Raw genomic sequence first — 26450 nt, forward strand, 5'->3', positions numbered from 1 at the left:
GTTGTTTGGCCTCTTTCAGGGCTGGAAACTGAAACCATTTTCTTTAACTCTATTTTAACCATAGTGGATTTAGTCCCTTTGCAGTTCCTGCTCTTTGCTGTGTGTGCTTCTAACAAGGCAGGTTGAGAAATTAGTATTGCTTAGAGAGCAACATAACATGACGTGGTGCACAGCTGATGAACTAGCACCAAATGAAATTAGAAGTTTATTTTGCTGATCATCTGCTGAGTTTCCTTTGCCCTGTTTGCCTCACCATTTAATGTGATTTATTTCGGGGGCTTTGAATTGACAAACTTTATTGCAAAAGAAATAAGTGATTCATTACCTTGTTTTCAAATCAATATCAAGATATCACTAGAGAGGAAAAAAGCATGCCATGTCTTAGGTCAGAGTTATAACACTGACATGTGTCTTTATTAACTCAGCTAAATTTGTTTTTTTGGAAGGATACTTTGAATGGTTAAGAGTTTCCTTATAAAGCCTTTTTTGTTTTGAGGTTTTTTTGTGGATGTTTTTGGTTGGTTTTTGGTTTTTTTTTTTTTTTTTAGAATTTAAATTGCTTTGTGAGTAGCTGTATTTTTTCTGTTTTTCTGACTGTAGCTTATTAAGACTATAAAAGGAAATCATAAGTGTAGTAATTCTTTTTGAAGAAAAACACTTCTAAATTCTCTAGTGCTTCTGGAATGTTCTCTGCTCTAATTTTCAAGAGTTGATGATGAGATTTTAAAAATTTGTTTTGTCTTGCCACTGAAATACAAGGGGTTCTTTAATAATATTTAAAAAATTGAACTGTATAAGGCTATTTAAGCTAAAGTCATAATACATTCATCTACCCAAAAATGCTTGTAAATTTGCTCTGGACCCCTGCTGGATTATAGTGTGAAAAAATGCAAATGATTAAGTTTTTGAGGAAAGGAGAGACTGCAACGAAACATTCTATGTCAGCTTTATAGCAACTCTTAGTTTCTATAATCTGTAAAATCTGAGCTTTTGTGTGAATGGAAATTAGATTTCTATATAATCTCCTAAATGCGAGGCAAGCTCCTGATTCTGTGGGGTTTGTCTGCAGACAGCTACTTGCTGATGCTTGAGGTTTCCCAAATAATACCAGAAGGAAAACTGCCCAGACTTGTCGGTGTTGGTTGTTGCTACTTGTGTGCCTGTGGGCAGCAGTGGGACTAACAAGAATCGAGACAATTTCATACCACTGCTGCTTGAAGGAGCTCAGAGCACAGCAGAAGGCACATGCTCTGCAGCTACTTAATATAAACATCTAGAAATAGAGTGGGCAGAGGGTCTGAGGTGCAGGCAGTTGGCTGTTTATCACCCCAGTGTTTATTGCAAAAAGAAGTGATTCTTGGCCGTGAGACTTCGCATTTGTCCAATGCTTGTTACCACACTGCTATCCATTGTTCAGAATTCAGGGCCAGTGTTAGAGGGGCCTGGCTCCTCTTGTGTCAGAGTGGACAATTGACTTCTGTAGTCATTGCCCCTGGGCAGGTGTTACTCAGCCTTTCAGTAGCTAACTATGGGTTTAGGTCTCAGATACTACCTGGCTTATCTCCAAAATCTCCAAATCTTCTGTGAGTGGTTGGATGGGTGTAATTTTGCAAGTCTCTTTAAAATGAAAAGACGGGGATTTCCCCCAGTGTTTCACACTTACTGTCTTTAAGGCAGCATCAATGTACTATTTTTAGTCTCTCCCTATATGAAAGTGCATGTATAAATAAAGGGAGAAGTTATCTACAGAAATAGCCATATTTATTACTTGGCTAATGAACCTCTTTTCCAATAGTGTATGAATAGAAGAAGTTAAAGTAGTTACTATCATCAGTGTAAAATGGTAATAGAAACCTTAAGGTGAAGTTTTGAGGTTATTTGCTGAGCTCACATCTATAATGTTGCATTTGGGATTTTTTTACAGCATACTGAGATGCCTCAGTGATGATTTGGGGAAATGACCTCATGTTTTCATTTGAAGAGCCTGAATGCTATGCCCTCCCTCAGTCTGCTTATAAAATTACTTGGAGCATGTTTGTTTTGTTTTTGGTGTATTCTATTTTTTTAAAGCCAGTATCCTCTTTAAAACTAGAATGTCAGCATTTTTTAGTAGGTGTCTGTAGTGTAGCTGTTTGCTCCCTCTTTTCCTCTGATGTGGTTCTAAGGGAAACCATCTAACTTGCCTTGGTGAGTGAAAAATCTCTAGAGACTTCAGTGTCCATTACTAAATGAGGATCTATAACAGAGGAACCACAGTGACTTCAGTTTTGTACTCAAAGTTATTAGCATCCCATTTCTAAGAAAATCCTGCCTGTTAGTGCAGCTATGAAATGCTGTATTGAGGAAGTGGGAAACAACAGTCCAGGGATGAACTTGGGACATCAGGGCATTGGAGTAAATGTCCAAGAGATTCAGCAAACAGGCCTCGTTTGAGGAGTTAGTGTTTGAGGTTCAGTTTTCATCAGAGGTGTAAATAATCTGATTTAACAAGGCTCTGTATTTAGGCTATATAAATGAACCTTTTATCCCCCTGTACAAAATGGCATTAGGCTTTTCTTCCTTCTGAATTAAACATGCTAGAGAATTGCCTTTGCAGAAGTTGTTGCTGTAGAGCTCAAACTTTCAGAAACCTGTTGTAAAGGAACATTTCCTTTATTTAATGTGACCATGAGTGTTTTAAAATTCAAACTGAGAATGTTCAGTGTCATTTCAGAAATAGGTGCAAAATAATTGCTTTAAGTACAAATGAGTTTGAAAACATACGCCTTTCTGCATGTAAATTCATGTATAGTAATTCAGACATGAAAAAGACACCATAAATCAAATCTGTTTAGGAATGTGTCCAGTTACCAATGCAGAAAAGAAGTTGTATTCTAAAAGGATATTGGGTTTTTTATGGATGTTATTTATGGAAAATGCATCTCTCTTGCTACTGTGATGGTATACATGAATCAAATACTGACATCTTTGAAAAGGTGTGTGTACTTTTAATCATCTGGCTTTTCCTTTAGCTGTTTTTCTCAGATAAAGTTCAACTTCTATCTGATGAATTAAGTTGCAGCTTCATTGCAAAGGTAGTCAATTCGTGTACAAAAAGGTGTGAAATGTAGGCATTTGTCAGAGTATCAAGTTACAGTATACTTGAGGGCAGGTAACTAAATAAAAATGTAACTGGAATGCTGCCTCAGGTGTCATTTAGGCTGGACTTTTACTCAAGTGTGCAATTGCAAAGACACTGAAGAGTGTAAAAATGACATTAAATCATAAAGTTATCCATGTGGATAATCACTGTTTTCTGTATCATAGAGATGTATTGTGTATAGTATGTGTGTGCAGTTCTGTTCCTAACACAGCTTCTCTCTTGCCAGGCCTCAAATACAGTTCTGCTTCTTTATCCTTTTGCAGTCTCAGGCAGGACACCATGCTTTTCCCAACACAACCTAAATAACACAAATAATCACATTAATGATAGAAAAGATTTTCATTCCTGATGTTTATCAGTGCTGAAATATACTGTGTATAGCACTGGGGGCAGGGGAGGAGAAACTTGGATCTAGAAATTAATTTAGTTGTCTCAAAATGTCATCCTCTCTGTGCCCTGATGGAGGCAGTGAATAAGTGATGGATAAACGTGGTTTTTCTAGGCAGTGTAGGCTTTGTTGGTTAAATCTAGTTTGTTACTACTTTTGCAGAGTTCTTCTCTTCTGAGTACTTTCTTTTAAATCTTTCCTTTTTCTGCTTTAGTACCTCAGGAAGTTGTTCTCTTTATATGTGTTTTTTAGCAATAAAAAATTTACAATTGTCCTGAATATCTAATCTTCTCTCTTTCTGTACAAACTTTTCTCTAAGGTTCTGCAAAATGGAAGCACCTTTATGTGGCTTTGATTGAATAAGGGTTTTTCCCATCTTTAAACAAGTATCCTGTGAACAAAACAGTTTTAAAGAACAAATTTAGTGGTCTTCTGGTTTTCACTCAGTTTGTTTATTATAGCATGAATATATACAACTGTCTGATAAGGATTGTATTTTAGTTGAATATCAAATATCTCAATATTCAGAGCATCTGAGTTATGAGGATGATTCCTTGAAAAATTAGGGTAGTTAGAGAATTGTCATGTAATTGTCCATGTTTCTTTACAGGAACTGGCTATAGGAACCAGTTAACTTGTTTTATCCTTGAACTGTTTGCTTACTCCCATTTAATGTGAAGCCAGAGGACACTGTTTTTCATACAATACAAAAAGTGCTGCTATTTCCACTTCGGGTGAAGATCTCATACAGATTCACAGCACTGTCAGCATAGTGAAAACTTCGGATTATGGTTTTTAATGTGCATTTCTTCATGCAGAAAATCTACAAATGTTTTGACTCTAAATTAAATGAATCTCACAGAGTAGTCTGAGAGCCAAAAATCTGCAATCAGCATGGTTCTTACTTATTAGCTCAACTTGGAAATTTGTAGGTTTCAGAGGCAGTGTAGTGTTAAGCAAAGGCACTACCATGAAAACATCTTGTTCAGCTTCTTTTTTTTTTGACACTTTCTTTGTCCTGAGAGCAGCTACTGCTTTATATGAAAAAGAGCTTCTCTCTGGATGTTTCTTTAACTTTCATAGCTACACTAACTGCTTTCTGCTCAGAGTAATAGCCGGACTGCAGAAGTTAGGCTGGACCTCCCTCAGCTGTCTTTGGAGCGTTAAGGTGGCTCTGAAATCGACCCTTTTTCCCCCTAAGCTCCCCAGCCCAAATCTTAGTGTTAACCTCTTGTTTCCCCTTTCTATTCGACCTTTCTCTCTGTATTTCTGTTATTCTACCTCTACTTTTAATTTGTATTACCTTAGTTATCCCATGTCAATAAAGTAAGAGTATATGAGAATATTTTAGTTAACCACAGCCTAAGTAAACGCTGAAGCTCTTCTTTTAACTGGCACTGTTTATGCAAAACCACTAATCTGTGAGGGCAATTTACTTGAATGTGTTCTAAATTCCTGCTGGAGCACTTCCTAATGTTAGCCAGGCCTCTGTGTAAGGGGGAGAGGAGCAGAATACCTGCTTTCACACCTGCCTGTGGAGAAGTGTTCCTCTTATTGTGTAGTAGACCAGGTGCGTGTAATACACAGCATCCTTCCAGTGAATACCATCTGTGGCTGTGAAATGCCTCTACTTCTACATTTGAACTAGCCACAAAAGCCTTCATTTATTCCTTCCATTGTCTGTTGTTACCAAAGCTTCTTCAAGGAGTTCAGAAAAAGCAGTGAGGGATTGCACGGAGGGCATGGGAGTCTGAGTGGGGAAGACCAGTTTGGAATCATTTTTGCACATAACCCCACTGAAAGAACGTGTTTCACAGGGAATCACAATCCTGTGCAGCAAACGGGAAGGTTAAAAAGTCAAGAGACTGTTAATAAAGGCTGTGTTTTAGTGACTAATTTTCTAAATATTTTCTCGAAATTTTGATGTTTCGTGTCTCAGATTAAATTTCAGAAGTGTTGTGAGGGTTGTTTGGCCTGTGTCAGGCTGTGAGTCATGGAGCTGGCTTTGTCTGGGCTGTGAACTGTGGGGGGGACTTAAGGCAGAGCTATATTTAGGAGTATCAACTGATGTCAAACTGTGGAGCACTGCTAAACAACAGTGTTAAAGGGGCAGCACTGGATAGTTTAGGCTCAAAGTTCAGATTGTTTGTAGTGCTTTTTTATTTTGTAAATAATTGGAAAAGCTGATATTTACTAGAAGTATTCTGCAATTCGCAAACCAAGCAGTGTGAGTTTCAACTCCTTTTGTATTTAGCTAGTAAAAATTATTGTAATTTCATTGTCAAAACGGTATGATTTGAAAATAACAAGCCTAGATAGTACTTCTAGTTTTACATGTTTGAAAATCTGAATGGGTAAGAATGCTATTTATAAAGAATTAATTCCAGTCATAGATAGGCAAGAAATAATGTTCAAGGGGCTGTTAATGCTGAGTTTATGTCTTAGGATGCAGAACACCTGCTCACCTTACTTGATTGTATTTTGAAATTTTGTCATTAAGGCCTGGAACCAAATTTAGATACCTTTTTGCATCTAATTAAGACTAAAAGAAGTTTCTAAACTTTCTTGCTCCCTACTACCTAATTCCCTCCAGAGAGGTCTGTTATGTATAGGGGCAAAATTCAAGAGTGGTTTTTAAAAATGAAAAGCTCCATTTTCCAAGGCTGCTCCTCTGTCATGACTGTTATGGACTGTAGATAATGATTTTGTGGGGTTTTACATTTGGTTACCTTCCTTTGAGCGTGCATGTTTTGATAGATAATTCACCTAATTTGGTACTGAGAATTTTGTATTGCAATCTTTGCTTCTGGTCCTGTCTGTGTGAAAACAGAGAGTTTGCAGCAGGAAAACTGCAGCGAGTGTAAGAACCGCAGCTGTGATGTGAGCCAAAGTTTTTCTGGATAGAATAGAGGTAATTTCTGTTATCCCAATAAATTTGAAGTCAGGAAGTTTTTCTAAGACACTCGATGTTGGTTTAAGTGCGTTATTATTGTCTTGAATGTAGGCAGACTGTGCCAAGACAATGTACTGGTGGGAAGATAGAAAAACTCCACTCTGAATGTGTAAGTTTTACAGTTAAGTTAATGTATGGGGCATAATGTCAGTCTATCTGTTACTGACATTTTAAGCTTCAGTGGAGTGCCAGCTTTGACACAGATCTGTTTCAGTGACTAATTGGATTTGTGAAACATAATATTGAGCAACAAATACTCACCCAAAGACTTGATGTTTTCCAAGTGTCATATGTTAAGATTTGTGCAAATCATGCTTTATGCAATGTTGAAGTATTGGGTCACCAACCGGTGTGAGTTGCACGGCTGTGAACCAGTTACTGTAAATGAGAATGCCACCCACTGGCAGTTCTTGTTCCATCAGTTATTGCGCTTACACAGAGATATTTAGACCCATTTCCCACTCTTTAGCCTGCTGGAGCTGATGAGGACTAGGTAGTGGAAAGCACACGTGATTGAGAAGCTCTCAAAATGGGATATAAAATGTCTAGAATCCTGATGGTTGTATTTTTCGGAGCTTTTGCACAAAAGACTAATTGTTTCGTGATGTTCAAAAGAAAGTCCTCTGAGCAGTGTTACTAACAAAGCCTGGATTCCTGTGGACTGATGTCCTTAAAATCCTCAGCTCCCCTCTCTGCTGCGCCTCCCCTCTCCCGCAGTTGTGTCCCAGTTGGCCGGCCGGGATGCGCGTGCGGGTCGCCAGGCAGCTGCTTCCAGCCAGGACATACAATGATCGTGTTTTGCCTGCCCTTTCTTCAGTGAGCTCACCAATTTTGGTCTCCCTTCAGTACTTAGCCATTGATTTTACATAACTGGTGGAAACTTAATTACACCTGAACCCTCCCCTCTCTCTTGCTGGTGAACTTCGTGGAAGTTGACAACGTGTTTAAAAGTTGTTGAGGGGAGCCTGTGTGATTACAGGAGTTGCGTTTACTTTGGAAAAGGGACTAAAAACATACTCCATTTTTACCAGATTCTTTTGTGTCCGCAATCCCATCAGGAAGTATGACATACTGTATTGAAAGCCTTGCCTCTTGACCAAAAAGAGTCATTTCAGTGCTCAGGCATTTTTAGCAGAAATGCCTCTCATTTTTAGTAAAAAAGGTTTATCTATCTGGAACTCTTCCAAAGCGTTTAAAGCTGATGCAGACGTTTAGAGCAGTGGCAAATGGCCACGTTACTTCTGCTCAGAAAAGCAGCTGGCTTTTTTTTTTTTTGTGTGTGTGTGTTTTAAGGTTTTGCTTTGTCTTGGAGCAGCAGCCGAGCCACTGCTGTTGCCTGTGGGTGACACTCGATACCTCATCTGTGGGCTCTGCTGCTTAGGCAGCACAATGTCAGCCAGCCTGGCCTCCTTTGGGAGGGCAACAGAGGTGGGGCATGGAGACCAATTAACTTTTTTCACAACCTGGAGGTGTTAGCTGCCCCCTCTACATGGATGGGAAAGGGGGAAAAGGTCTCTTAACTAGTTTTAGGAGATGCTGGTTGTTAAACCTGGTCTTCTGGTTGGTGTCAACATGCCACTGAGGTTTCAGTAGGATTAATATGGTGAATTGCCTGTTCTTGGACAAAACGTCAGCAGGAGCCTCTTAATGCGTTGATAGAGGGAGTGAAAATTGGGTGAGAGGAAAAATTGGTTTTTATTAGGTTAGTTTTACACTGTTTATTTAGTATCCTGAATTGTTTCACCCAGAGTCTGACAAATGCTGGTGCTGGGGGGCCAGAAGTGGGGACAAGCTTGTTCTTTTGGGGGGCAGCTGGCTGTAGATCAGCCCAGCTGTATTTGAGATGGTGTTCTCAGACTGCCTTTTGGGGTGGGGTCTCTTTTGCTTTTATCCTCTAATGCAAATGAAGTAGACACTGACTATGGTTATTCCTGTAGAAAAGGGAATTAAAACACTAAGGGTTTTCCAGATGTGGAGGTGTTAAAGCTCCAAGCTCCCTCCCTGGTATCTTCTGTCAGTGTGAGGCTCATGCTTGTTTGCAGCAAATGAAGAGATCGGTGTTGGGGATGTTCTCAATGCATATAGACTCATGTGAGGTCAATAAAATTAAATCTTATTAGTTGTTTTGTTGGCTTTTGGGGTTTTTTTTTGCAACAACACATTAAAAATCATGATTGGTTCTATTTAATTTCTTTATTTTGAAATAGAGGAATGTTCTAAAGCCCAGTTTAATTATGTGGTCCTCTGTACTAGTCTTAAGAATTCTTTTACCTTAGGAATGATCTGTGTATTTTTTTCCCATTTTTTTTCTTGTCCTAGAGCTAATGGAAGTTAATATGTTGCAATATTTTAGGAAGTCAAAATTATGCAGACTGCAAATTACAGTAATAACTCTCGATGATACATTAACTGAAGTAATCAGAAATTAGGGTGAAAATTACAGTCTTCTTTCCTTTGGGGAAAATAGTTTGGGGGGATAAGGAGGATAAATAGCATTCCTAACTTTTACGGGTTTTTTATGTTTTAAATATACTTGATTTTGGTATGCTTAATTTCAGAGGCAGACTGGCAGAATTACTTAACTGAAGCTGATTTTTAAAATCCATTATTTAAATATAATTCTGTGAAAAAATAAGAATTATTTTCAATCTGAGGTCAGTATTAATGGCCCTGTAATAGGTTTTCATGTTGCAGCAACTTCTTTCTTTTTTTTTTTTTTGAGTGCATTTTCTGTTTATTTTTTTAATTAATTTAGCTATTAAAGTGGAGCATGTGATAAATAACTCATTATCAGTAACTTCCTAGGCTGCTGGTATAACAAGTGTATTTAAGACATCCCTGTTCCCTCTCATGCCATCTGTTTTACACCCATTATGTCAAATAGTCCTAATCTGAGACATTTGAAAGGTGCTTTATTTGGTTAGAATCCTTCTGATTAATTATTTCCCAAAATATTATTGCTTGTGTAACTGCAAATGAGCTACTTAAAGGTTTCTTTTAGCTTGAAGTGAAATTTTATATTCTTCTTTATGCCTCTTGAAAATTATTGTATTTAAAATAAACATCAATTTCTGCATAATGCAGACTGAAGGGGTCCATTATTCATGGTGCTTTGGAAGACTCTAAGCCATATTTCCCAAGGCAGCAAAATCAGCCAGCATAAATCACTTATAGACAGATGTGTTGGGGGGTGGGGAGGTTGCCTTTAAAAGAGAGAATTAGGCATTGGGTCAGGTCTTGGAAAATTGAATTTTAATTAGTTACTTGCATGTCTTACAAGTTCACAGGATAAACGGTCAATGGCTCAGGCATTTCCCACAGGATGTTGTACACATTTGGTAATCAGTGTGCTGCTTCTGCCTGTGATGTCTGAAATACCCTCATAACTGATTAGTCTGTATTTGCATTTACCTGATGTCTTGAATGATAAAGGCCTTATGTTCTTTTTTTAAGTAATGAAATATAAATCAAGTATATTGGGATTCTACAGTTAAACATAAATCAGCGCATGGATGGACAAAATTTAATGAGCTTTTAAACTAACTGCCACTGTCTTTTGTAATTGACACTTCTAGTGGCAGATTCTAAAATTCCCCATGTACCTGGGGTGTGTAATGCAGAATTTGTAGGAAGGTGTTCATGTGGCTTTTTCTAGGCAAACATGCCAAAACCTCCAAGACTTCTGCAGATTAGAATTAATTCTTTGCAAGATCGGAGCCTGAAGGCCTCATTAATTTTAACACCACTTATGACTGATTCTGGGAAGTAACAGATGTTAGTTATATTTTACAATCTTCAGTTTAAGAAAACAGTATATACGTGAAGTCTGCCCATTCTCAGGAGACATTACTAAAACTGAATAAAGCCTAAAATGGCATTTTCTCTTTGGCTGGTTTTGAGGCTATGCTATAACTAGTCTGATGTATGAAGAAATCATTTGATGTTATTGATCTATTAGCTGAAATTAGTAGTTTTGATCTGTTGTGGGAAGCATGTGGTCAAGAAATTAGAAGAATTAAGTGTTCTGTGGTGCTGAAAACCCGAGTGAACTTTAGATCTTTGCTCATTTGCATCTTGCCTCCAGTACTCTCATAAAAATACTAAAATATTGTATGAGGGTTTATGCCTTCTATTGTCTACTTAGAAATAAATATTGAACTTTGCTACATGTTCAAGTAGAAAGGCTTTGCCTCCATCTCCTTTCTTTTAATGTTAAACAGTTTTCATGCTCAATCTGATAGAGCACAACTGATTCCATGCTTCCCTTCTCAGCCTCGGGCTGCTGCCTCCCCCTCCTCTGCCTTCTGAACATCTGTACCTTTCAATGTAGGTGAAATATTTAAAAAAAACATGGAAATAAAGTGAGAAGTGATTGTTTTGATTAATACTTCTGATACCTCATCTATTCATGATCCTGTAACATGCAATCCTATTTTAATAGATTTCCAAAACTGAGTGTGTGTGCACAGCTGATGTTTTGATGGTGGTCCTGCAAAACTGTAGAATAAGAATTGCTCTACTTTTTTCTAATGTAACTAGCCAGAGAAGTTGGTTTTAAATAACTTTCTCTCCTTTTTAAAATCCAAAATAGCAACATCAGATGTGTCTTTGCCAGATGACTGCTGGAGATTTGTCTTTTTCTTCTGCTACCTTGAGGGAAGAAATTTAGATCTTTTGGTATATGTTCCTTTTGCAAACTTAGGTATTCATATCAAGCCTAAGTCTAAAGTATTTTACCAAACACTTCAATGTTTTCTTGAATTTTGTTGATGGAGGGGGGTTTTGTTTTGTTGTTGTTATTGGGGGTTTTTGGGGGGTTTTGGGGTTTTTTTGTGGTTTAATTGTTTTCTCATTTTACCAGTAGGAACCAGCAGTAGATGGGCTAGCATGTGTGAACAGTGCAGGGAGGCCTCTACAGCTACACCTGAAACATTTCTCATCTTCACAAAGAGATGTATTGAGTCTTCAGAGAGCATAGTTAAACCCCTGCTGTCTAGAAGACTTCCCTTTTCCTCAGAGGATTTCTGGGCAAATTTTCTTCCTTGCATAGGATGCTCCATAAGAATTCAGCTGATCTGTTTTCCAGTGCAATATGCAATTTTGTTAGTTTGTTTATAAAAGCACATTTACTACTACTAAGTAAAAACCCTCAAGAACAACAACTCAGCATTTCAAAAGACTTGTAGATTATCAAAGTAAATATGTTGAAACAACTATTCCTAAATTCCTTTTGTTTGGGACAACAACCTTTCTGAACTGGTGCTGAAGTTCTGGTAGTAATTTTTAAAAAAAATTAAGTAAATTCAGATGTGTTGCTGTCAGGTCAAATTAAAATAATTTATTTAAAGTAATTATAAATCTAAAATTTGGTTTGTGTTTCAGAAACCCTTGGAGAGTTTTGTATGGTGCTAAATGCTTTCCACATGCAGTAATGGAAGCATTAATTTGACATACAGGCTATAACTGAAGTGAGTGCCAGTGTGGTCACACTGTAGGAAGATCTGTCCACATTTTTACTGTTGCTCAGTATTGCTGCTTTCAAGTGATGTCAAGTTGAGCTGGTGTGTGGAAAGGAATTTTAATGTGTGGGCTCAGGCAAAATATATTGCATGTATACTGCTGAGGACAGCTATGAACCATTTTATAAAACCACAAAAGGTGCTGTTCAGTCCCTTTATCAAGAATGCTTTACAGTTAAAAGATTAAAGTAGCTTTAATTGGAGTAAAGATTTCTTTTCCTTTTTTTTTTTGTTTTCCTGTGGAGCTACAAGTGCATTGATTTCATAATACATAAAGATGGACGGGGGCCTGTTACAAATTTAAATATGAAATTCCTAGGTTTCTATGCTAAAATGACACTTAAACATAGATGTTGAAAAATCAGGATCGTTTTCTTTAGTCTTGAGCTCCAAAAATTAGTATGGCATGATAAATGAAATGATTGTGTAGCGTAAGAAAAACATGATTATTTGTAATACTTTCATCTTCTGTAGTTATTAGTCTCATTAAGCAGCTTAAGGAAATCAATATTTCATCTTGACTACAACAGTTTGTAAATCCAGAAGCCAGATTTGGAATGTTAACTGAGTTTGGTTTAATTCCATTTACTTTAACGTAAATTTGTATTTTAGCAAGCAAATTTCTGGCTCAGCTTCGATGTCAGCTTTTTCACACAGACTGAGTGCAGGTAGATCTCAAGCCATTCACTGTAACATTTTAAAGATGTTACTGTTTAATGTAAAATGATTTTTTTTTAGTTTCCTTGAAATTGATTGTAGTCTGGTCTGAGAAAGTATAGGAATGTTGATAATTAGAATTGTCAGCTCAGTCAACACATAGGCAATGTGTGTTATCATGCAGTCTAAGGGCCTAATGAAATATATGGTATTTTTTCCCAAAGGCACTCAGCAGAAGATAAATGATGCTTGTTTACTCATTATATGTGTGTGCAATCCTTCTAGAAACTATAATCTAGTAATAGGATATTTTGGTGGAAGACGCTCTTAGACCGTGTTCTTGCTCTCCTTGCAGCTCTGAAAGCAGACAGCTTTGTTCTTTGAACTGCTGGTTTTTTCCTGAAATAACTCAGTGGGGTGCTCCAGCACCTTTTCATCTTTACCTACTCAAAGATTCAGTAGTAAAGCACTGAGTTGCTTCTTGTGTCAAAAGCTGCTTATTGCATTCAGTGTCTTACCACAGTTGTGCCCCTTGGGGAGTCTTGTTGTAGCATTATTGATAATATGGCTGAGTTTGCTCTCATCTGATCAGAAAGTTAGGTCCAATTTCCCCTCCAACTGCTGTGAACCTAAAAGTAACATTTTACAATAAAATTACAACTGAACACCTTTGTATAGAGAAACTGAATTCGTGTTAATCTCTTGTGCATATTCAGGTAGAACTTGTGTTTTTAAAACCTGGGTAGAAACTGGGTCAAATAGTTCTACAGTCTGTTGGATACTGGTGATTTTTAGAGGCCAGCTCAAAAGAAGAATCACATTGGGAAAAAGGAAAAAGAAAAAGTTCAATTAACTTTTCTGTAAAATGGTTGGAAAGCACTGAGAGCAGCTGAAACCATGGACATACCTTACAACACACTGTTGTCCATACAAGCAATTTCCCTTGCCTCAGAAGCAAGTAAGAATTGAGGGGGAAGTGCACAATTAGAGATGAGGAGGCTCACCAGCAATCTGTGCTAACATGTGGTGTGTATTATGGAAAAAGTTGATGAAATCTCAACTAGAATGTGGTCTGTGTCTTGATTTACATTCCCTTCCCTTCTAGAAATAGTTTCTAATATAGAAAGGTCAGGTTCTGCCCTCAGATGTCTCTCTGCAGTGCCCATGAGACACAAGAGAAACATGCTTAAAATCTGAGGTGATAAACATGTAATACAAGGTGTTCTTAAACCATAGGAGCTACTTGTCCCTACAGTTACCATCATTTAATCCTGGTGATTAGTAAAACCTTTTAAGATCCCTCAAATATGAAAAGCATACTATTGTAACTGAGTTTAATCCTACCAAAGGCCACTTTTCCCCCTACAAAATCCCTCCTTTCTTTTTTTTTTTTTTTTTTTTTTTTTTTAAATTAGGCACAGTAATGGAAGGCTGGAGGTTGATGCTTAAAGTTGATCTGGCTACAGTGAACCAATATTAGTCACCTTAACAGCTAACAGTCTGCAAATGGTATAATCTTTTGTAGTCTTATGCTAGATATTGGGAAGAGAAGAATTATTTGCATAGATTTGAGGAAGAATGATGATTGATATGAAGGCATTTTCCTTAAATTTTATTATTTTAATATTATTTGGCAAATAGCATTTGTTCTTCTGTTTGTTTTAGTCGGCCTTTAGCCTATTTACTTTAAGAATAAACTGGAAACATCTAGAGGCAATCATACTTTTAACGTGGATTTGTGAATTTTTCTCATACATATTTTTAAAATCACCTTTTAAAGATACTTATTTTAAAATGTCTCTGACAGGGAGTTATAGAAGCATTTGTATTACAGGTCAAAGAAAATTATGGAGGTGTCACTGTGTTTGTACAGTCCCGCTGAAACAAAAGGCACATGCTCACTTTGAGATTTCAGGCTGGGTAGATTTACAAAAGTTTGCATCACACCTACATAATTCACATGAATGGTCTGTCTGCACTGATACATACTGAAGTGCATGGAGCATTTAAACCGGGTAGGCTTTACATCTCATAAGGTCTTAATCTTTCTAAAGAGGTATCATTGATAAGAAATGATAGATTTCAGTGGAGACAGAGTCTTGCTGGGCAGATTAACATTAGCTTTCTGCTTTACTTAGTTCCTTACTGTGTTAGTCCAAAGCTTGACATGTCTCCATTCCAAAGCAGCCCTGGATTCTTAAGTGGTGATATCATCAGTGAGAGAAGATAAAGATCGACTGAACTAATGTGCTGAGGCTAGTAACAGTGTGGCAGAAGTTAAAATTTAAACAGCTTTCATTCTTCTTTGTTTGATTTTTCACACTGCAAACTAAATTATTCCCTTATCTGATTGAAAAACTTTAGCATGATGGTGGTGTCTGCTTCATTTTTTTTGCAACTTGAAAGAACATTAAATACCTAAATCTTTCTACATCAAAAGAAACTAATTACATATACCTTGAAGTTGATCTGTTATGTGTTCAGATCTTTATAGCTGAATTGAGCTGGAAAAGCATACTTCATCTTTAAAGGCAGCAAAATTACTGTGTAAGGTGTAGTGGTTACCAGCAAGACATAGAAGTGAAAAGTAAATTGAGACTTGTCTTAAAACTCCTACTCCTTCTGAAAATTTCAGCCATGATGTTCTTATCTCTTCTTACCATTTAGCTTCTATCACATGTTAATATCTGATGGTACAGGTTGGTATACACTTGATTTAGTATTCTTATCTTCTAGGGCCAGTCAGAGAAGGGACTCAACAAAAGAAGAACCTTTGTAAATCTCATATTTCACCACCTGTGTAATAATTCTCCCTGACCCATTATTTAGTCTGCTTTTAAAAGCACAAACCACCAGCCTCTGAAGGTCTTTCTTACCATTATCAGCCTTTTATTAAGGCTTTAATTTGGAGTGACTTTTCTAAGACCTTTCAAGTAACATATTGAGAAACATTTGAGATCTTTGATCTCAAGTAGTATGTGCAGCTTTCAGTGGGCTGGACAAAAACTAAGTTTAAGATTTATGTATCATCATAATTAGTAGAATTCTTCCATTGTCATGTGGTATTTTGGAATTAGTTGTGTTACATCTTCCTCTAATATTATTCAGAAAACACATTAGCAGTTACTTAGTAAACATATTATGCAAAAAGCGTGTCCAAGAACATTTATGGATTTTTTCCAACATTTGTTACTAAGAATTTGTAAATTAAATAGATTCAACATGGCTGGACACAGCTCTGTGCTAGCTCACACACTTCAGCAATTAAAGCACTCAGGTTGTAAGCCTAACAGATTTTCATGAAAACTGGCTGAGATTTTTATTTTTAGTGTATTATTGGTGCCAGACACTTACATTTCATGTAGTTTTACCTTCAAATGTGAAACAAAAGAGCAAAAGCTTCAATTTTTCTTTATGACAGTACGAGTACAGGAACGTGTTAAGAAAAGAGTGAGTCTGTCTGAAGTAAGATTTGGTAACTTTATTTCTCTGGTTCACATTACACTGTGCAAAGAAGCTGTTCACCTCCCATTCTAAATCATTTTCATTTTACCAGCTGGAGAAGATCAGAATAAAATGGACCCATCCCTTTTCTCAGTCCCTGGTGGTGATGATGAGCTAGCATTTGTTTTTCATTCAAACCACATGTTGAATAAGTGAAAAAGAGGAAATACATGCTGGTCATAGGTCAGGTGCAACACAGAGTTTATACAGATTTATTTTCTTTGTAGCATCTGCAATCCTGCATTTAAAGCCATTGAATGTTGTTCTGCTTCCAGTTATTTTGAGGCAGGTTTTCTTATATAATGACATTCTGGGTTTTGGATTATCCTGCTGGCCAGGCATCCAGAGCTGGAGAAACAGCCTGATTCTGCAGATGAAACTCTGCAGCAGACTGGCTCTCCAGAACTCAAACTCCTGCATGATCTCATAGGGTGGAAGCTGACCCTCTTTGTTTCTGGCCTCAAATGAAGAAAGCTAAGCCAGAAAAAAAAACTGGAGAAGTATTAGGGTGATAATGGGGAGTTGGGGTGAAGAACTGCTTGGGCATGTAGGAGAGAATGAGGAGGAAGGAGCATGAATATACTGCAGTCTACCATGTGAATTTAATTTTTAAGCAGGTATAGATTATGAGCTGAAGGTTTCAGTTTTCTCATGGTATTAGAAGTCACATGCTGATTTAATTAATACTCCATTAGAACTGCAACGCTCACTGCTTATGATTGAAGGAGCATCAGGAAAAGCCATTGTATAAATTGATATCAACTTTATTTGTTGTCTTTATTATTCAAACACTTCTAGTCATGTTTTAATAGCTTTGACTAAATTATGAATGATGTGCAGTTGGTTGGGAATTTGGAGGCAATAATTTCAAATCCTCTTAAATGTGCCAGCCAGCTAAAACTTAGTATGCATTAACAGCAGCTATTTTGCAGATTTATAGGTAATATTTTTTTCTATATTTTTTTTCTTATCACTACAATTTAAGTTCACTTTTCGTCAACTTGTCAGCATTATAAACGATGTAGAATGAGGATTAGTGGCTTACAACAGGATGAATTCATTTTTACAAGAATCAAGTTGGGAAAAAATTGAATCCCAAATGGGCATGAGGGGATGGGAAGAAAAAAAAAGAGCATTCTTAACAATAATAATAATAATGAAGCACTGGAGGAGGTTGCCAGCAGAGGATGTTCAGTCTCCATTGTGAAAAGTTTTTAAACCTTGAGTGGATAAGGTCCTGAGCAACTTGATCTAACTGTGAAGTTTGCCTTGCTTTGGCCTGGAGGTTGGACTAGATAACCATTGCAGGCCTCTTGCAGTGTAAATTTTTCTAAATTTAAACCACCAGAATTAAGTCTGAGCTGTACAAAGGCTTGGACATATTAGAAGGGAAAAAAGTCCTCATGTCCTTTCTGTTCTTCAGAGCTATAAACATGCCTTTTAAAATACTGAGGGAATGCAGTGGGAACTGTGAGGCTAAATATCAAATGTCACACCAGAGACTTAAGAACCCAGTTTATGCACAAGTATCTTAACAGATATTTTATATGAACAGTGAGGAATTTTTGAATCTTACTTTTGTAAGGAGAATGATTTCACCTTTTTTTGACTCGATGATCATGTTTTTATTCTCATTTAATATGACAGTTGGTGATTTTTTTGTTGTTGTTGTTTTGCCTTTTTTTTTTTTCCAATTTCTATTAGGAATAGGAGGCCTGCAAGATTTTGTGCTGAAGTCTGCAACACTGTCAACATCACCTGCTTGTCCACCATTTACACCTCTCAACTTCGAAGCCACCCCGATTGTGCGAGTAGCTGTCGAACCGAAACATCCAAGTAAGCTTGAAGGAGGAAAGGGATGGTAACACCACCTCAGTGTGGCAGCAGGGCAGCTTCCAGCCCTCAGTGATTTGGCTAGTTCATGATCTAGCCACTGGATCAGAGACTTGCCCAATATAAAATAAATGTATACGTTGCCTGGAGGGCTGCATGTGAGTTGTTGCAGCTGCCTTGCTCGTGTCTCAGTAGCTGAGGAGACACAGGAGAGCTTGCTGTGCCCTTTTGTGACAGCTGTTCCACAAGTCAGACACTACATGGTGCTAACAGTTCAGTGTTCCTTCACTGTGAAGGTGAGCAGATCTCTGGGTTCTCCACGTCTGCTGCCATTCTTGTGTGTGTGTCATTAAGCTTGTGGTGCAGATTTGCAGTACTGCTTCTCCTTGATGCCCCCACCCCACTCCTTTCAAACCTGATAATGGGATATCTCTGGCTTTGTTTGAATTTCAGCCCAGTTTCCATTCGTTGTTGTAGTGTTGGTAGAACCAAAATAACTGGCTTTATGTTCAGTTGCAAAATACTCTTAACACTAAGATTACATGGTTTTTTAGAGAGCTGTTGGACAGCTTGGCAGCTATTTGTTTCATGTGCTTGAGTAACAGATAATCATACATTGTACATCCTACATTTGTTAAAGCAGTTTTGAAAGTATTGGAAATTACTGGTTCTGCTGAGTGTAGTATTAAGTTCAAAATGTTAAAAGAAATGTAATTCCAGAACTACTGACCAATTTTGGGGTAATTTTTGTTCCTTAAGAAATGAAGCTGGCTCATTCTTGTACCACTACTTAGTTTGTCCTTTTTGGTAACTTCTGAGTTTATGATCTGAACTAAATTTGTTAGGGGGACAGAAGCCTGAAGGTTATACTTGCAGAAGTTTTCCTGAAAATCCACTGTAGCTTGCAATAAGTGGAAGACAAGCAAAATGTGGCCATTGCAGTTGCCCAGAGAGCTGTGTTGTAGTCTTGAGGTGGCCCTCACACATTGTCACATGTGTGCATTGGACTGCCACATCAGACCTGCTTCAAAGCTGCATCTGCTTATGTGGAAAAATGACTCATATAAATAGAAATTATTTCCCTATGTACATTTTATAAAATTATTGCATGTCTTCACACTCCTGTCAAAATCTTCCTGTATGGTTACCATAAGCTCTAAAAGAAAAAAAAAAAAGTACTCATCACTCTGTGAGCTTAAATGCAGAGACAAAGTTGAAATTCTCTGTTCAACTGTGTTGGCCATGTGAACTAACACTGCATTTTTTCCAAGGGTACTTTTCTATTACACCCTTACAAGCTCAGCAGTAAATAAGCAATATCATATTTCTTTTAATAGTCTCCAAGTGAATGACAAGTTTAATATCACTCTTCCTTCTGAATATGAATATACATTCCTGGAAAGCCCTGGGGTATTCTCTAGTGCGTATGTAAAATAAAAAAAAGAGTTCATAATTAATTTCTTTAAATTGTGTTCATTATGGAAGGCTGCTGACATGAGGTGTTTATGCATAGCTTTGATGTAATCTAGCCAAATTTGACTCAGCTGTGCTTGTTCATTCTCCATTAACTTTAAGACAGCTCTTTTCAAACACCTTCATTTTAGGGACAGCTGTGATTTGTTTCACTGAAAAGCTCTCACATTCCTGATTTTCCCCCTTTTCAGATTTTAATTGCTTTAAAGCTTTCTAGTGGCTTCCAGCTACTTTAAAATCCTTCCTGTGCTTTACTTGCTGTTATACCTTCTAAGTAATCCTTATGGAATACTTTTTACTTTTATTTTAGTAACGTTAATGTTATTATTTATGTATTTGGAGCATTTTAAGCATTAGCAATTTAGATGTTGTTACACTTAGTTTTTAAAGAATGCAAGGAAATGCAATTATTTGAAAGACGCAATTATTTGAAAGATGACTTACAAAAGTTGTAATAGATAAGAAAGGTTATAATTTGATAACCTGTGAAAATGAGGAGTGAAGTCCTGAATTCTTTTAATCACTTCATTTCGATAAAATTCAGGGGTTTTATTGATTGTGAGTTGTTCATGAGCTGTATCTGAAGTTAATTGAGTATAGGAAGCAACATAGCATAGTCATAGTCAATAGCTGACTTGTTCTACTAAACCTGTTGTAAAGCTGTGTAAACAAAAAATGTGCAGTCCATTCAAGTTTGGTGTGTACCGTGCTTATAATTGTATGATGTGAATTTTGTCATCAGTACATAAATTGTTGGTGACAAATTCTGAGTACAGCTTACGTTTTCAGTTGCTGTTCTTAAACCCCACGCTGCTCTGCGTGACTCATAAGCAGAAAATTGCCCACTGAAAGTTTTTTTTTATTCCTAAAATACCTATTCTTGTTTAGGCTTCCATAAAAATAAGTGTTACTATTTCTCAGTTTAAGTCTACCCTATTTTGAGTATTTCTTTTCCAGTATTCCTTTGTTAATAATACCCTCTTTTGCCAGGTGATATGCCTCAGCTGGTCAGAGGGATGAAGCTTTTAAACCAAGCTGATCCATGTGTGCAAGTTTTAATCCAGGAGACAGGAGAACATGTGCTGGTGACAGCAGGAGAAGTTCATCTTCAGCGTTGCTTGGATGACCTGAAAGAAAGGTTAGAGGGGCAAGGAGGAAGAAATATTTTTAGTTCAGTAGGTGTCTGCTGTATTTCTCTGTCAGATGGGTATCTTTGATTTATATTCTGGTAAAATAGAGCTTTTTCCACAAACAGTTTTTATCATTGGGTCATAAATGTACCTCTTTGTAGCTATAAAATTATCTGCAGTGGGGCAGAAGCCACTAACTTGTCACTTCTAAACATCTAACACACACTTGGGGCACTTTCTAGAAATTAGAAATTACAGTAGATTCAGGAGTCCAGTTAAGAATGTAATGTGGCATTTGTACAAAATAAAAACTGAGGGGAATCATGTCTGATAAATGAACTCTGAAAAATTCTAAAGCACCAAGACCAAAACTGTATGTTCACACACTATCCTGTGCCCTTTCTCATTGATTATTTTTTTCAAAGGTTAATCTGTTCTCATTCATGAGCAGTACTTTTTGCAAGCACACATGCATATATTTAGTATCTTCTAAAGTTTCTTCAAATGGTAGAAGAACAGATGTCTGAAACAATCCCTTCCTGTAACTTCATTTACTAAAACCTTTCTGGTACTTCTGCCACATCCATTTACAGTCATTTTCTTTCTAAACCAAAGAGCAAACCTGATGAATGGTTGAATGTTTGTCTTACTGTACCCATACTCATTTCAGTTAATATCAGAGAACAGTAATTTCCTATGAAAATTAGACTGGATCACTTATAAAACTGGATGTATGTTTTAATGGTTATCCTCATTACAACTTAATGCAACATCTTTTTACTGCTTCTAAAAACATAGTAATATTTATTGATACATTTTGCTCAAAAGTAATGTGTTTAAGCAAAACTGGTTGTGCCTGTCTTTAGCTGCAGTTTGCATAGCAGGGTTGTATAAATGTCTCTATTATTGGCAATGTTCCAAATAATACTCCATGACAGGAAAATAGGATTATAGTGAGCAGCTAGTAGGACTTACATACATACATTTATATGCATTTACATGCCAAACCTTTCCTTTTGTGTGCATAATTTTGGGTTTTTTTATGGGTTGTCATCTAATTTGGCTTTTTGTTAAGAGAATGATGGTCTGTCAAAAGTGACTATTTTGTATCCCTTGCTTGTATTCCTGGAGAAAATGATGTCAGTGTTCCAAACTACCAAAGCACAAAACCACTCTGTGCTCGTGGCATCCTGAGCAGAAACAAGAAACACCTGGAGACACAGACAAACAGGGCTGCCACCATTGTCCTGCTTGATTGTGGTTCATGGTTTCTCAGTTGGGTGCCAGCTCCCAAAAGGAGTTGAGAGCAGATGTGTTCACTAAGGAGCTCACTCTCCTTCTAGATCTCTCAGGATTTGGCATATTTTAGTTGCCATCCCTCACACACCAGCTCGTGGGACAAGAATTGTCCTTTCCTTTTCTCCCCATTTTGTAGAAGAAAGAGTCCAGAATGGGATTCCTGTCTTGCTCCATTCCTCATGGATTCTGTGTAAATTCTGACAGTGGTAAACTGGCACTAGTTACCTATTAAAGTGTGAAGAGGAAAAGTTGTGCTCTGGAATGTTAGTTTTCATTAGCTCCCTGTGTTTCCCTGTAAGTGTTAAACTTTTAAGTGCATATAATTTGGAATAGTAAATTGTGAACTAGGGATCAAGACAGCATGTAATAACCTTAAAATGTGACCCAGAAGTTTTTCCCCAAAAATATTGGGAAAGGTTATTCAAGACAGTTGAGTCACACTTGAGGTAGTGGGGCAGGATGCTGGTGTTGGCATCTACCACAATTGCATCAACTGGGTTTTGCAGATTGATGTTTTTGGACTGGTTACAGCAACTGAGGAGGTTCTGCTGTATTCAAACTACATTGCATTGTCAAGATTTTAATCAGACTTTTTCGAAGGCACATACTTAATTTTAGCTTTCCCACTGTGTATTTAAAAAATTATGTTCAAGTGATACTTATTGTCAAAGATGTGGAGAAACATGGAAACAACTAAAAGATCAGTCATCTGTGTTCATCTAAATGATTCAATATGGATGTTCTGCCTGATTTCACCAAATTTATATTTTTTCTTCCCAATTAGTTCTTTTTGAATGGAGTAAGAAATTAGACCTCGTAGCTTTGAACATTTTATTTTCTGTGTTGTACAATAGAAATTTTTAGAAATTTCTGTCCCAGGAACATTTCAAATACTAACTGTGAAGGGATTAAGTTACCCTTCTCAGAATGAGAAACAAAAAGAATTAAGGTAATGGTGGCGCTGGGGGGGGAGTTGTGGGTTTTGTTTGGTATAATGCAAATCCTTGAAAGAACTGCAAAAAGGATAAATCTCTCCTGGGTTTGATTCCCATGGAAATACAGCTTACAATTGTACTTGCTTTTCTTCCTCAGCTTTTTTTATCACTGCCAAAATTTACCAGACCGTAGGAAATATTGGTTAGTCCTTCTGTAGTCGTTGAGTGAACCTGCTCAGAACTCGTGGGTGGTTAAGAAGAATACACAGCTGTGATCCTTGAGCCTGTCAGAAAACGAATAATTCTTCCTTTTTTCTTGCCATCATTCACATTATTTGACATACCTAAAATGTTTCACCTGACTTTAAAGCATCACTTTCCAGCATGAAGCTTTTATAATAGTGGTTATCAGCCCAAAAGGACAAAGCTCTGTTCAGCTTTCCCAGTGCTTCATCTTCTCAGGGCATCTCCCTCTGTGAGCAGATGTGCTGGCTCACACCAAGTGTCCATCTCAGTACCGTGTCTGAGCAGTGTGGCCAACAACAGGAACAGGAAGAGTAAAACTGGAGTAACTGTGGTGCTTTCCCAGGCCTCTTTCATTTTCAGTCCAGGGCCCTTTGTGGTTTGGTTGTTGGTTAATCCTGGTCAGCCTTTTGCATGCCCCACTTGATTTTGTAGATCTCTGTTGCACCCTTGGAACATCTGAAGGCTTCTTGTGCTTGTGTTCCTTCGATCATCTTTGCTCTCAGTTTTTTTCTAGTTCCGTTTCGTTTGAGAGCAGAGCACAGCAGCACATAGTTCCCAAGATGTGGGTGAACCAGTGATTTGTGCAGAGGCATAGCAGTGCTTTTGCTTTTATTTTCTTGAGTTCCTTTCCAAATATTTCTGAAGACATAAAAGGCAGTGCTTCTTTTTTGAAGTACATAAAATTTGAATTTGAAATGCATTACTTAGTAATCTATGTTGCAGTCAGATTTGTTCGTGAACGTCTGTTCCACGTTAAGGCCGTTACCCTACCTCCCACCCCCAAGTTTAAAACTAGTTTCAAGATTCTTAAACTAATTCTTAAACATTATTTTGCAGGTTTGCAAAGGTGCAGATCAGTGTATCTGCTCCTATTATACCCTTCCGAGAGACGATAACAAGACCTCCCAAAGTCGATATGGTGAATGAAGAAATAGGAAAACAGCAGAAAGTTGCTGTCATACACCAAACAAAAGAGGACCCAAATAAAATTCCTGAAGGAATTCAGGTTGATTCAGATGGTCTTGTTACAATTAATACTCCAAATAAACAAGCTACTCTCAGTGTAAGAGCAATGCCACTTCCTGAGGAGGTCACTCGACTTCTTGAAGAAAACTGTGACTTAATTCGAACTATGGAGCAACTCAACACATCTCTGAATGAAGATAAAAAAACACATGAGATAAATCAGAAGACTCTTGATAGAATCAAAGAATTCAAACAGAAGTTGGAGAAAAGTCTTCAGGGGAGGAAGTGGAGAAATGCTGTTGATCAGATCTGGTCATTTGGACCACGGAAATGTGGGCCTAATATTTTATTACATAATTTCGGGAGTTATAAGAGGTCTGTGTGGCAGTGCCTTGGGAACTCCGTGAAAGAAGTAGGTAAATACAGAGACTTTGACAACAGCATAGTGAGTGGATTTCAGCTGGCTACACTTTCAGGTCCCATGTGTGAAGAGCCTCTCATGGGTGTTTGTTTCACAGTGGAAAAATGGGAAATAAATAAAGCTGGAGATGCACTGTCAAATAGCAGTCAGGATTCAGGGGAAATTGATACCACAGAACATGAGCAAAATGAAGATAATACTCCAGCAAGCAGTTGCACTGATGAAGGTCCCAGTGCAGATGAACACCAGGACAAGAACCAAAGTGGTACAGACTCACCTGAGAAAATGAGTAAACACAAAGGAGAATTATTACTTCCAGATTGTTACGGCCCTTTCTCGGGCCAGCTGATTGCCACCATGAAGGAAGCCTGTCGTTATGCTTTGCAAGCAAAACCACAGAGACTCATGGCAGCAATGTACACGTGTGAAATCATGGCTACGGCAGAAGTTTTAGGTAAGACCGGGACAATAAACCTTTGCCAAGAATTTCCTTTCTGATTTCCTAGATGAGGTTTTATAAATGAGACTGGATCAGAAGGTGTAAGTTCATTAAAGGTTTTGTCAGGAGTCTTACATAGTTCTCCAATAGGATTTGTACTATTCTGAAGGAGAATTTCGCATTCTTCTTGCTTATCTGAGCCATAGGCATAAATAGCAATGCTACACCTTTTTGAAGTGCGAGATACAAAATGTTGCCTTCTGAGGAAGTTTTTGTAAGACCAGCTTCAGTAACCATAAATATCAATACTGTGCCTCATAATTAAGCCCTAGTTCCATGAAGAGATGGGAAACCTGTCCTGTTTGTAAAGGGCGTGCAGGATCTTAGCAAATGCCGTATCAAGGTATTTTAGTACAATAGTACAGAAATAAAATCAGGAAAAGGAAAATTAAATTATTGTTGCAATCCAATTGGTAATTTTGTGTTTTTAAGTAGCATCTGTATCTTTCTGGTATGCAAGTTGGCTCAACCCAGTGCATGCCAAATGGTGTCATTTGTATTACCTTACCACTTACACCTACTTAAACTTGTTTTTATGACCTACTTATGACACCACTTCACTGTGTTTGTTCTTGGAGTTTTCCATGGAAGTTGCTTGCATGCTGAATCTGATCCAATGCACCAAGATTTTCTTTAAAACTAACTTCCAGTGCATTTAAACTATCATCAGTTTTACTTTGACTGCACTATCCATGACAAAAATTACAGTATATCCCACGTACAATAATTATTTGGTTGCTGTAAAAAAATCTCAGCTGCTGTACACACAAACATAATGATAGCAGTCCAAAGACCAAAAATTACATTTGTGTGTAATGAAAAGAAAATGCCTTTGAGTGAGCAACTGTTTTGTGCAGATGCATGATCCTGTTCTTTGCTGGAGGTACCCTGTAGTAGGCCTGGTTAAGGGTGTGCTGCCATAAGCTTATTGGCACATTACCCTCAACATCACCTACTCTGACATGGAACTTGGGCATTTCAAACTCTTTTCTGATGTGCAGGATTACTAATAGCTGTCAAAACTGGACTTTGTACTGTTCCATGTTGCTGTTCCAGAAGCACATTGACACAGTACTTCTGAGTCTCTTCATCAAGCTATAAGCAAGATACCATTTTTTAAACCTCAAAAACACTGTATAAATTGCTGTTTTTCAAAATACTACCCAAAAAGCATGATTGTTTACAGTGAAGTAATAAACATGCATTGGCTCATTAATTGTGCCATAAACCCAAATGGAAACATGGCTTTCTAATGTGTATATATATATATTTAATGAGTGTAATGTAGGACTCAGACATGCAAGCAAATTAGTCCAGTCTGATGAATGTGAATTGTGTTGTAATAGCCATGGACACGCACTTAGTTCATTACAAATTCGTGGGTTTAATTTTTATTGTGGAAACTTAAGCTAATAAATTGCATCCTCATTAGGAGAAGTGAAAAGCAGGCCTTCTATCCAGTCAGGCTTAGCAGTTGACATGTGT

The 26450-nt window shown here is 37.4% G+C and overlaps 1 protein-coding gene across 2 annotated transcripts in view; it reads left to right on the forward strand.

The window, feature by feature from the left end:
• EFL1 (elongation factor like GTPase 1) overlaps positions 1 to 26450 on the forward strand; it is a 65157-nt gene that overhangs the window by 26599 nt on the left and 12108 nt on the right. For both annotated transcript variants that reach the window (XM_032122852.1, XM_032122853.1), the window contains exons 16-18: positions 17868 to 17999; positions 20460 to 20607; positions 23917 to 24920. In XM_032122852.1, coding sequence (XP_031978743.1) covers positions 17868 to 17999; positions 20460 to 20607; positions 23917 to 24920 — 1284 coding nt within the window. The remainder of the gene's footprint in view (positions 1 to 17867; positions 18000 to 20459; positions 20608 to 23916; positions 24921 to 26450) is intronic.

Source organism: Corvus moneduloides, chromosome 13, assembly GCF_009650955.1.
Source record: "Corvus moneduloides isolate bCorMon1 chromosome 13, bCorMon1.pri, whole genome shotgun sequence".
NCBI classification, from domain to species: domain Eukaryota; kingdom Metazoa; phylum Chordata; class Aves; order Passeriformes; family Corvidae; genus Corvus; species Corvus moneduloides.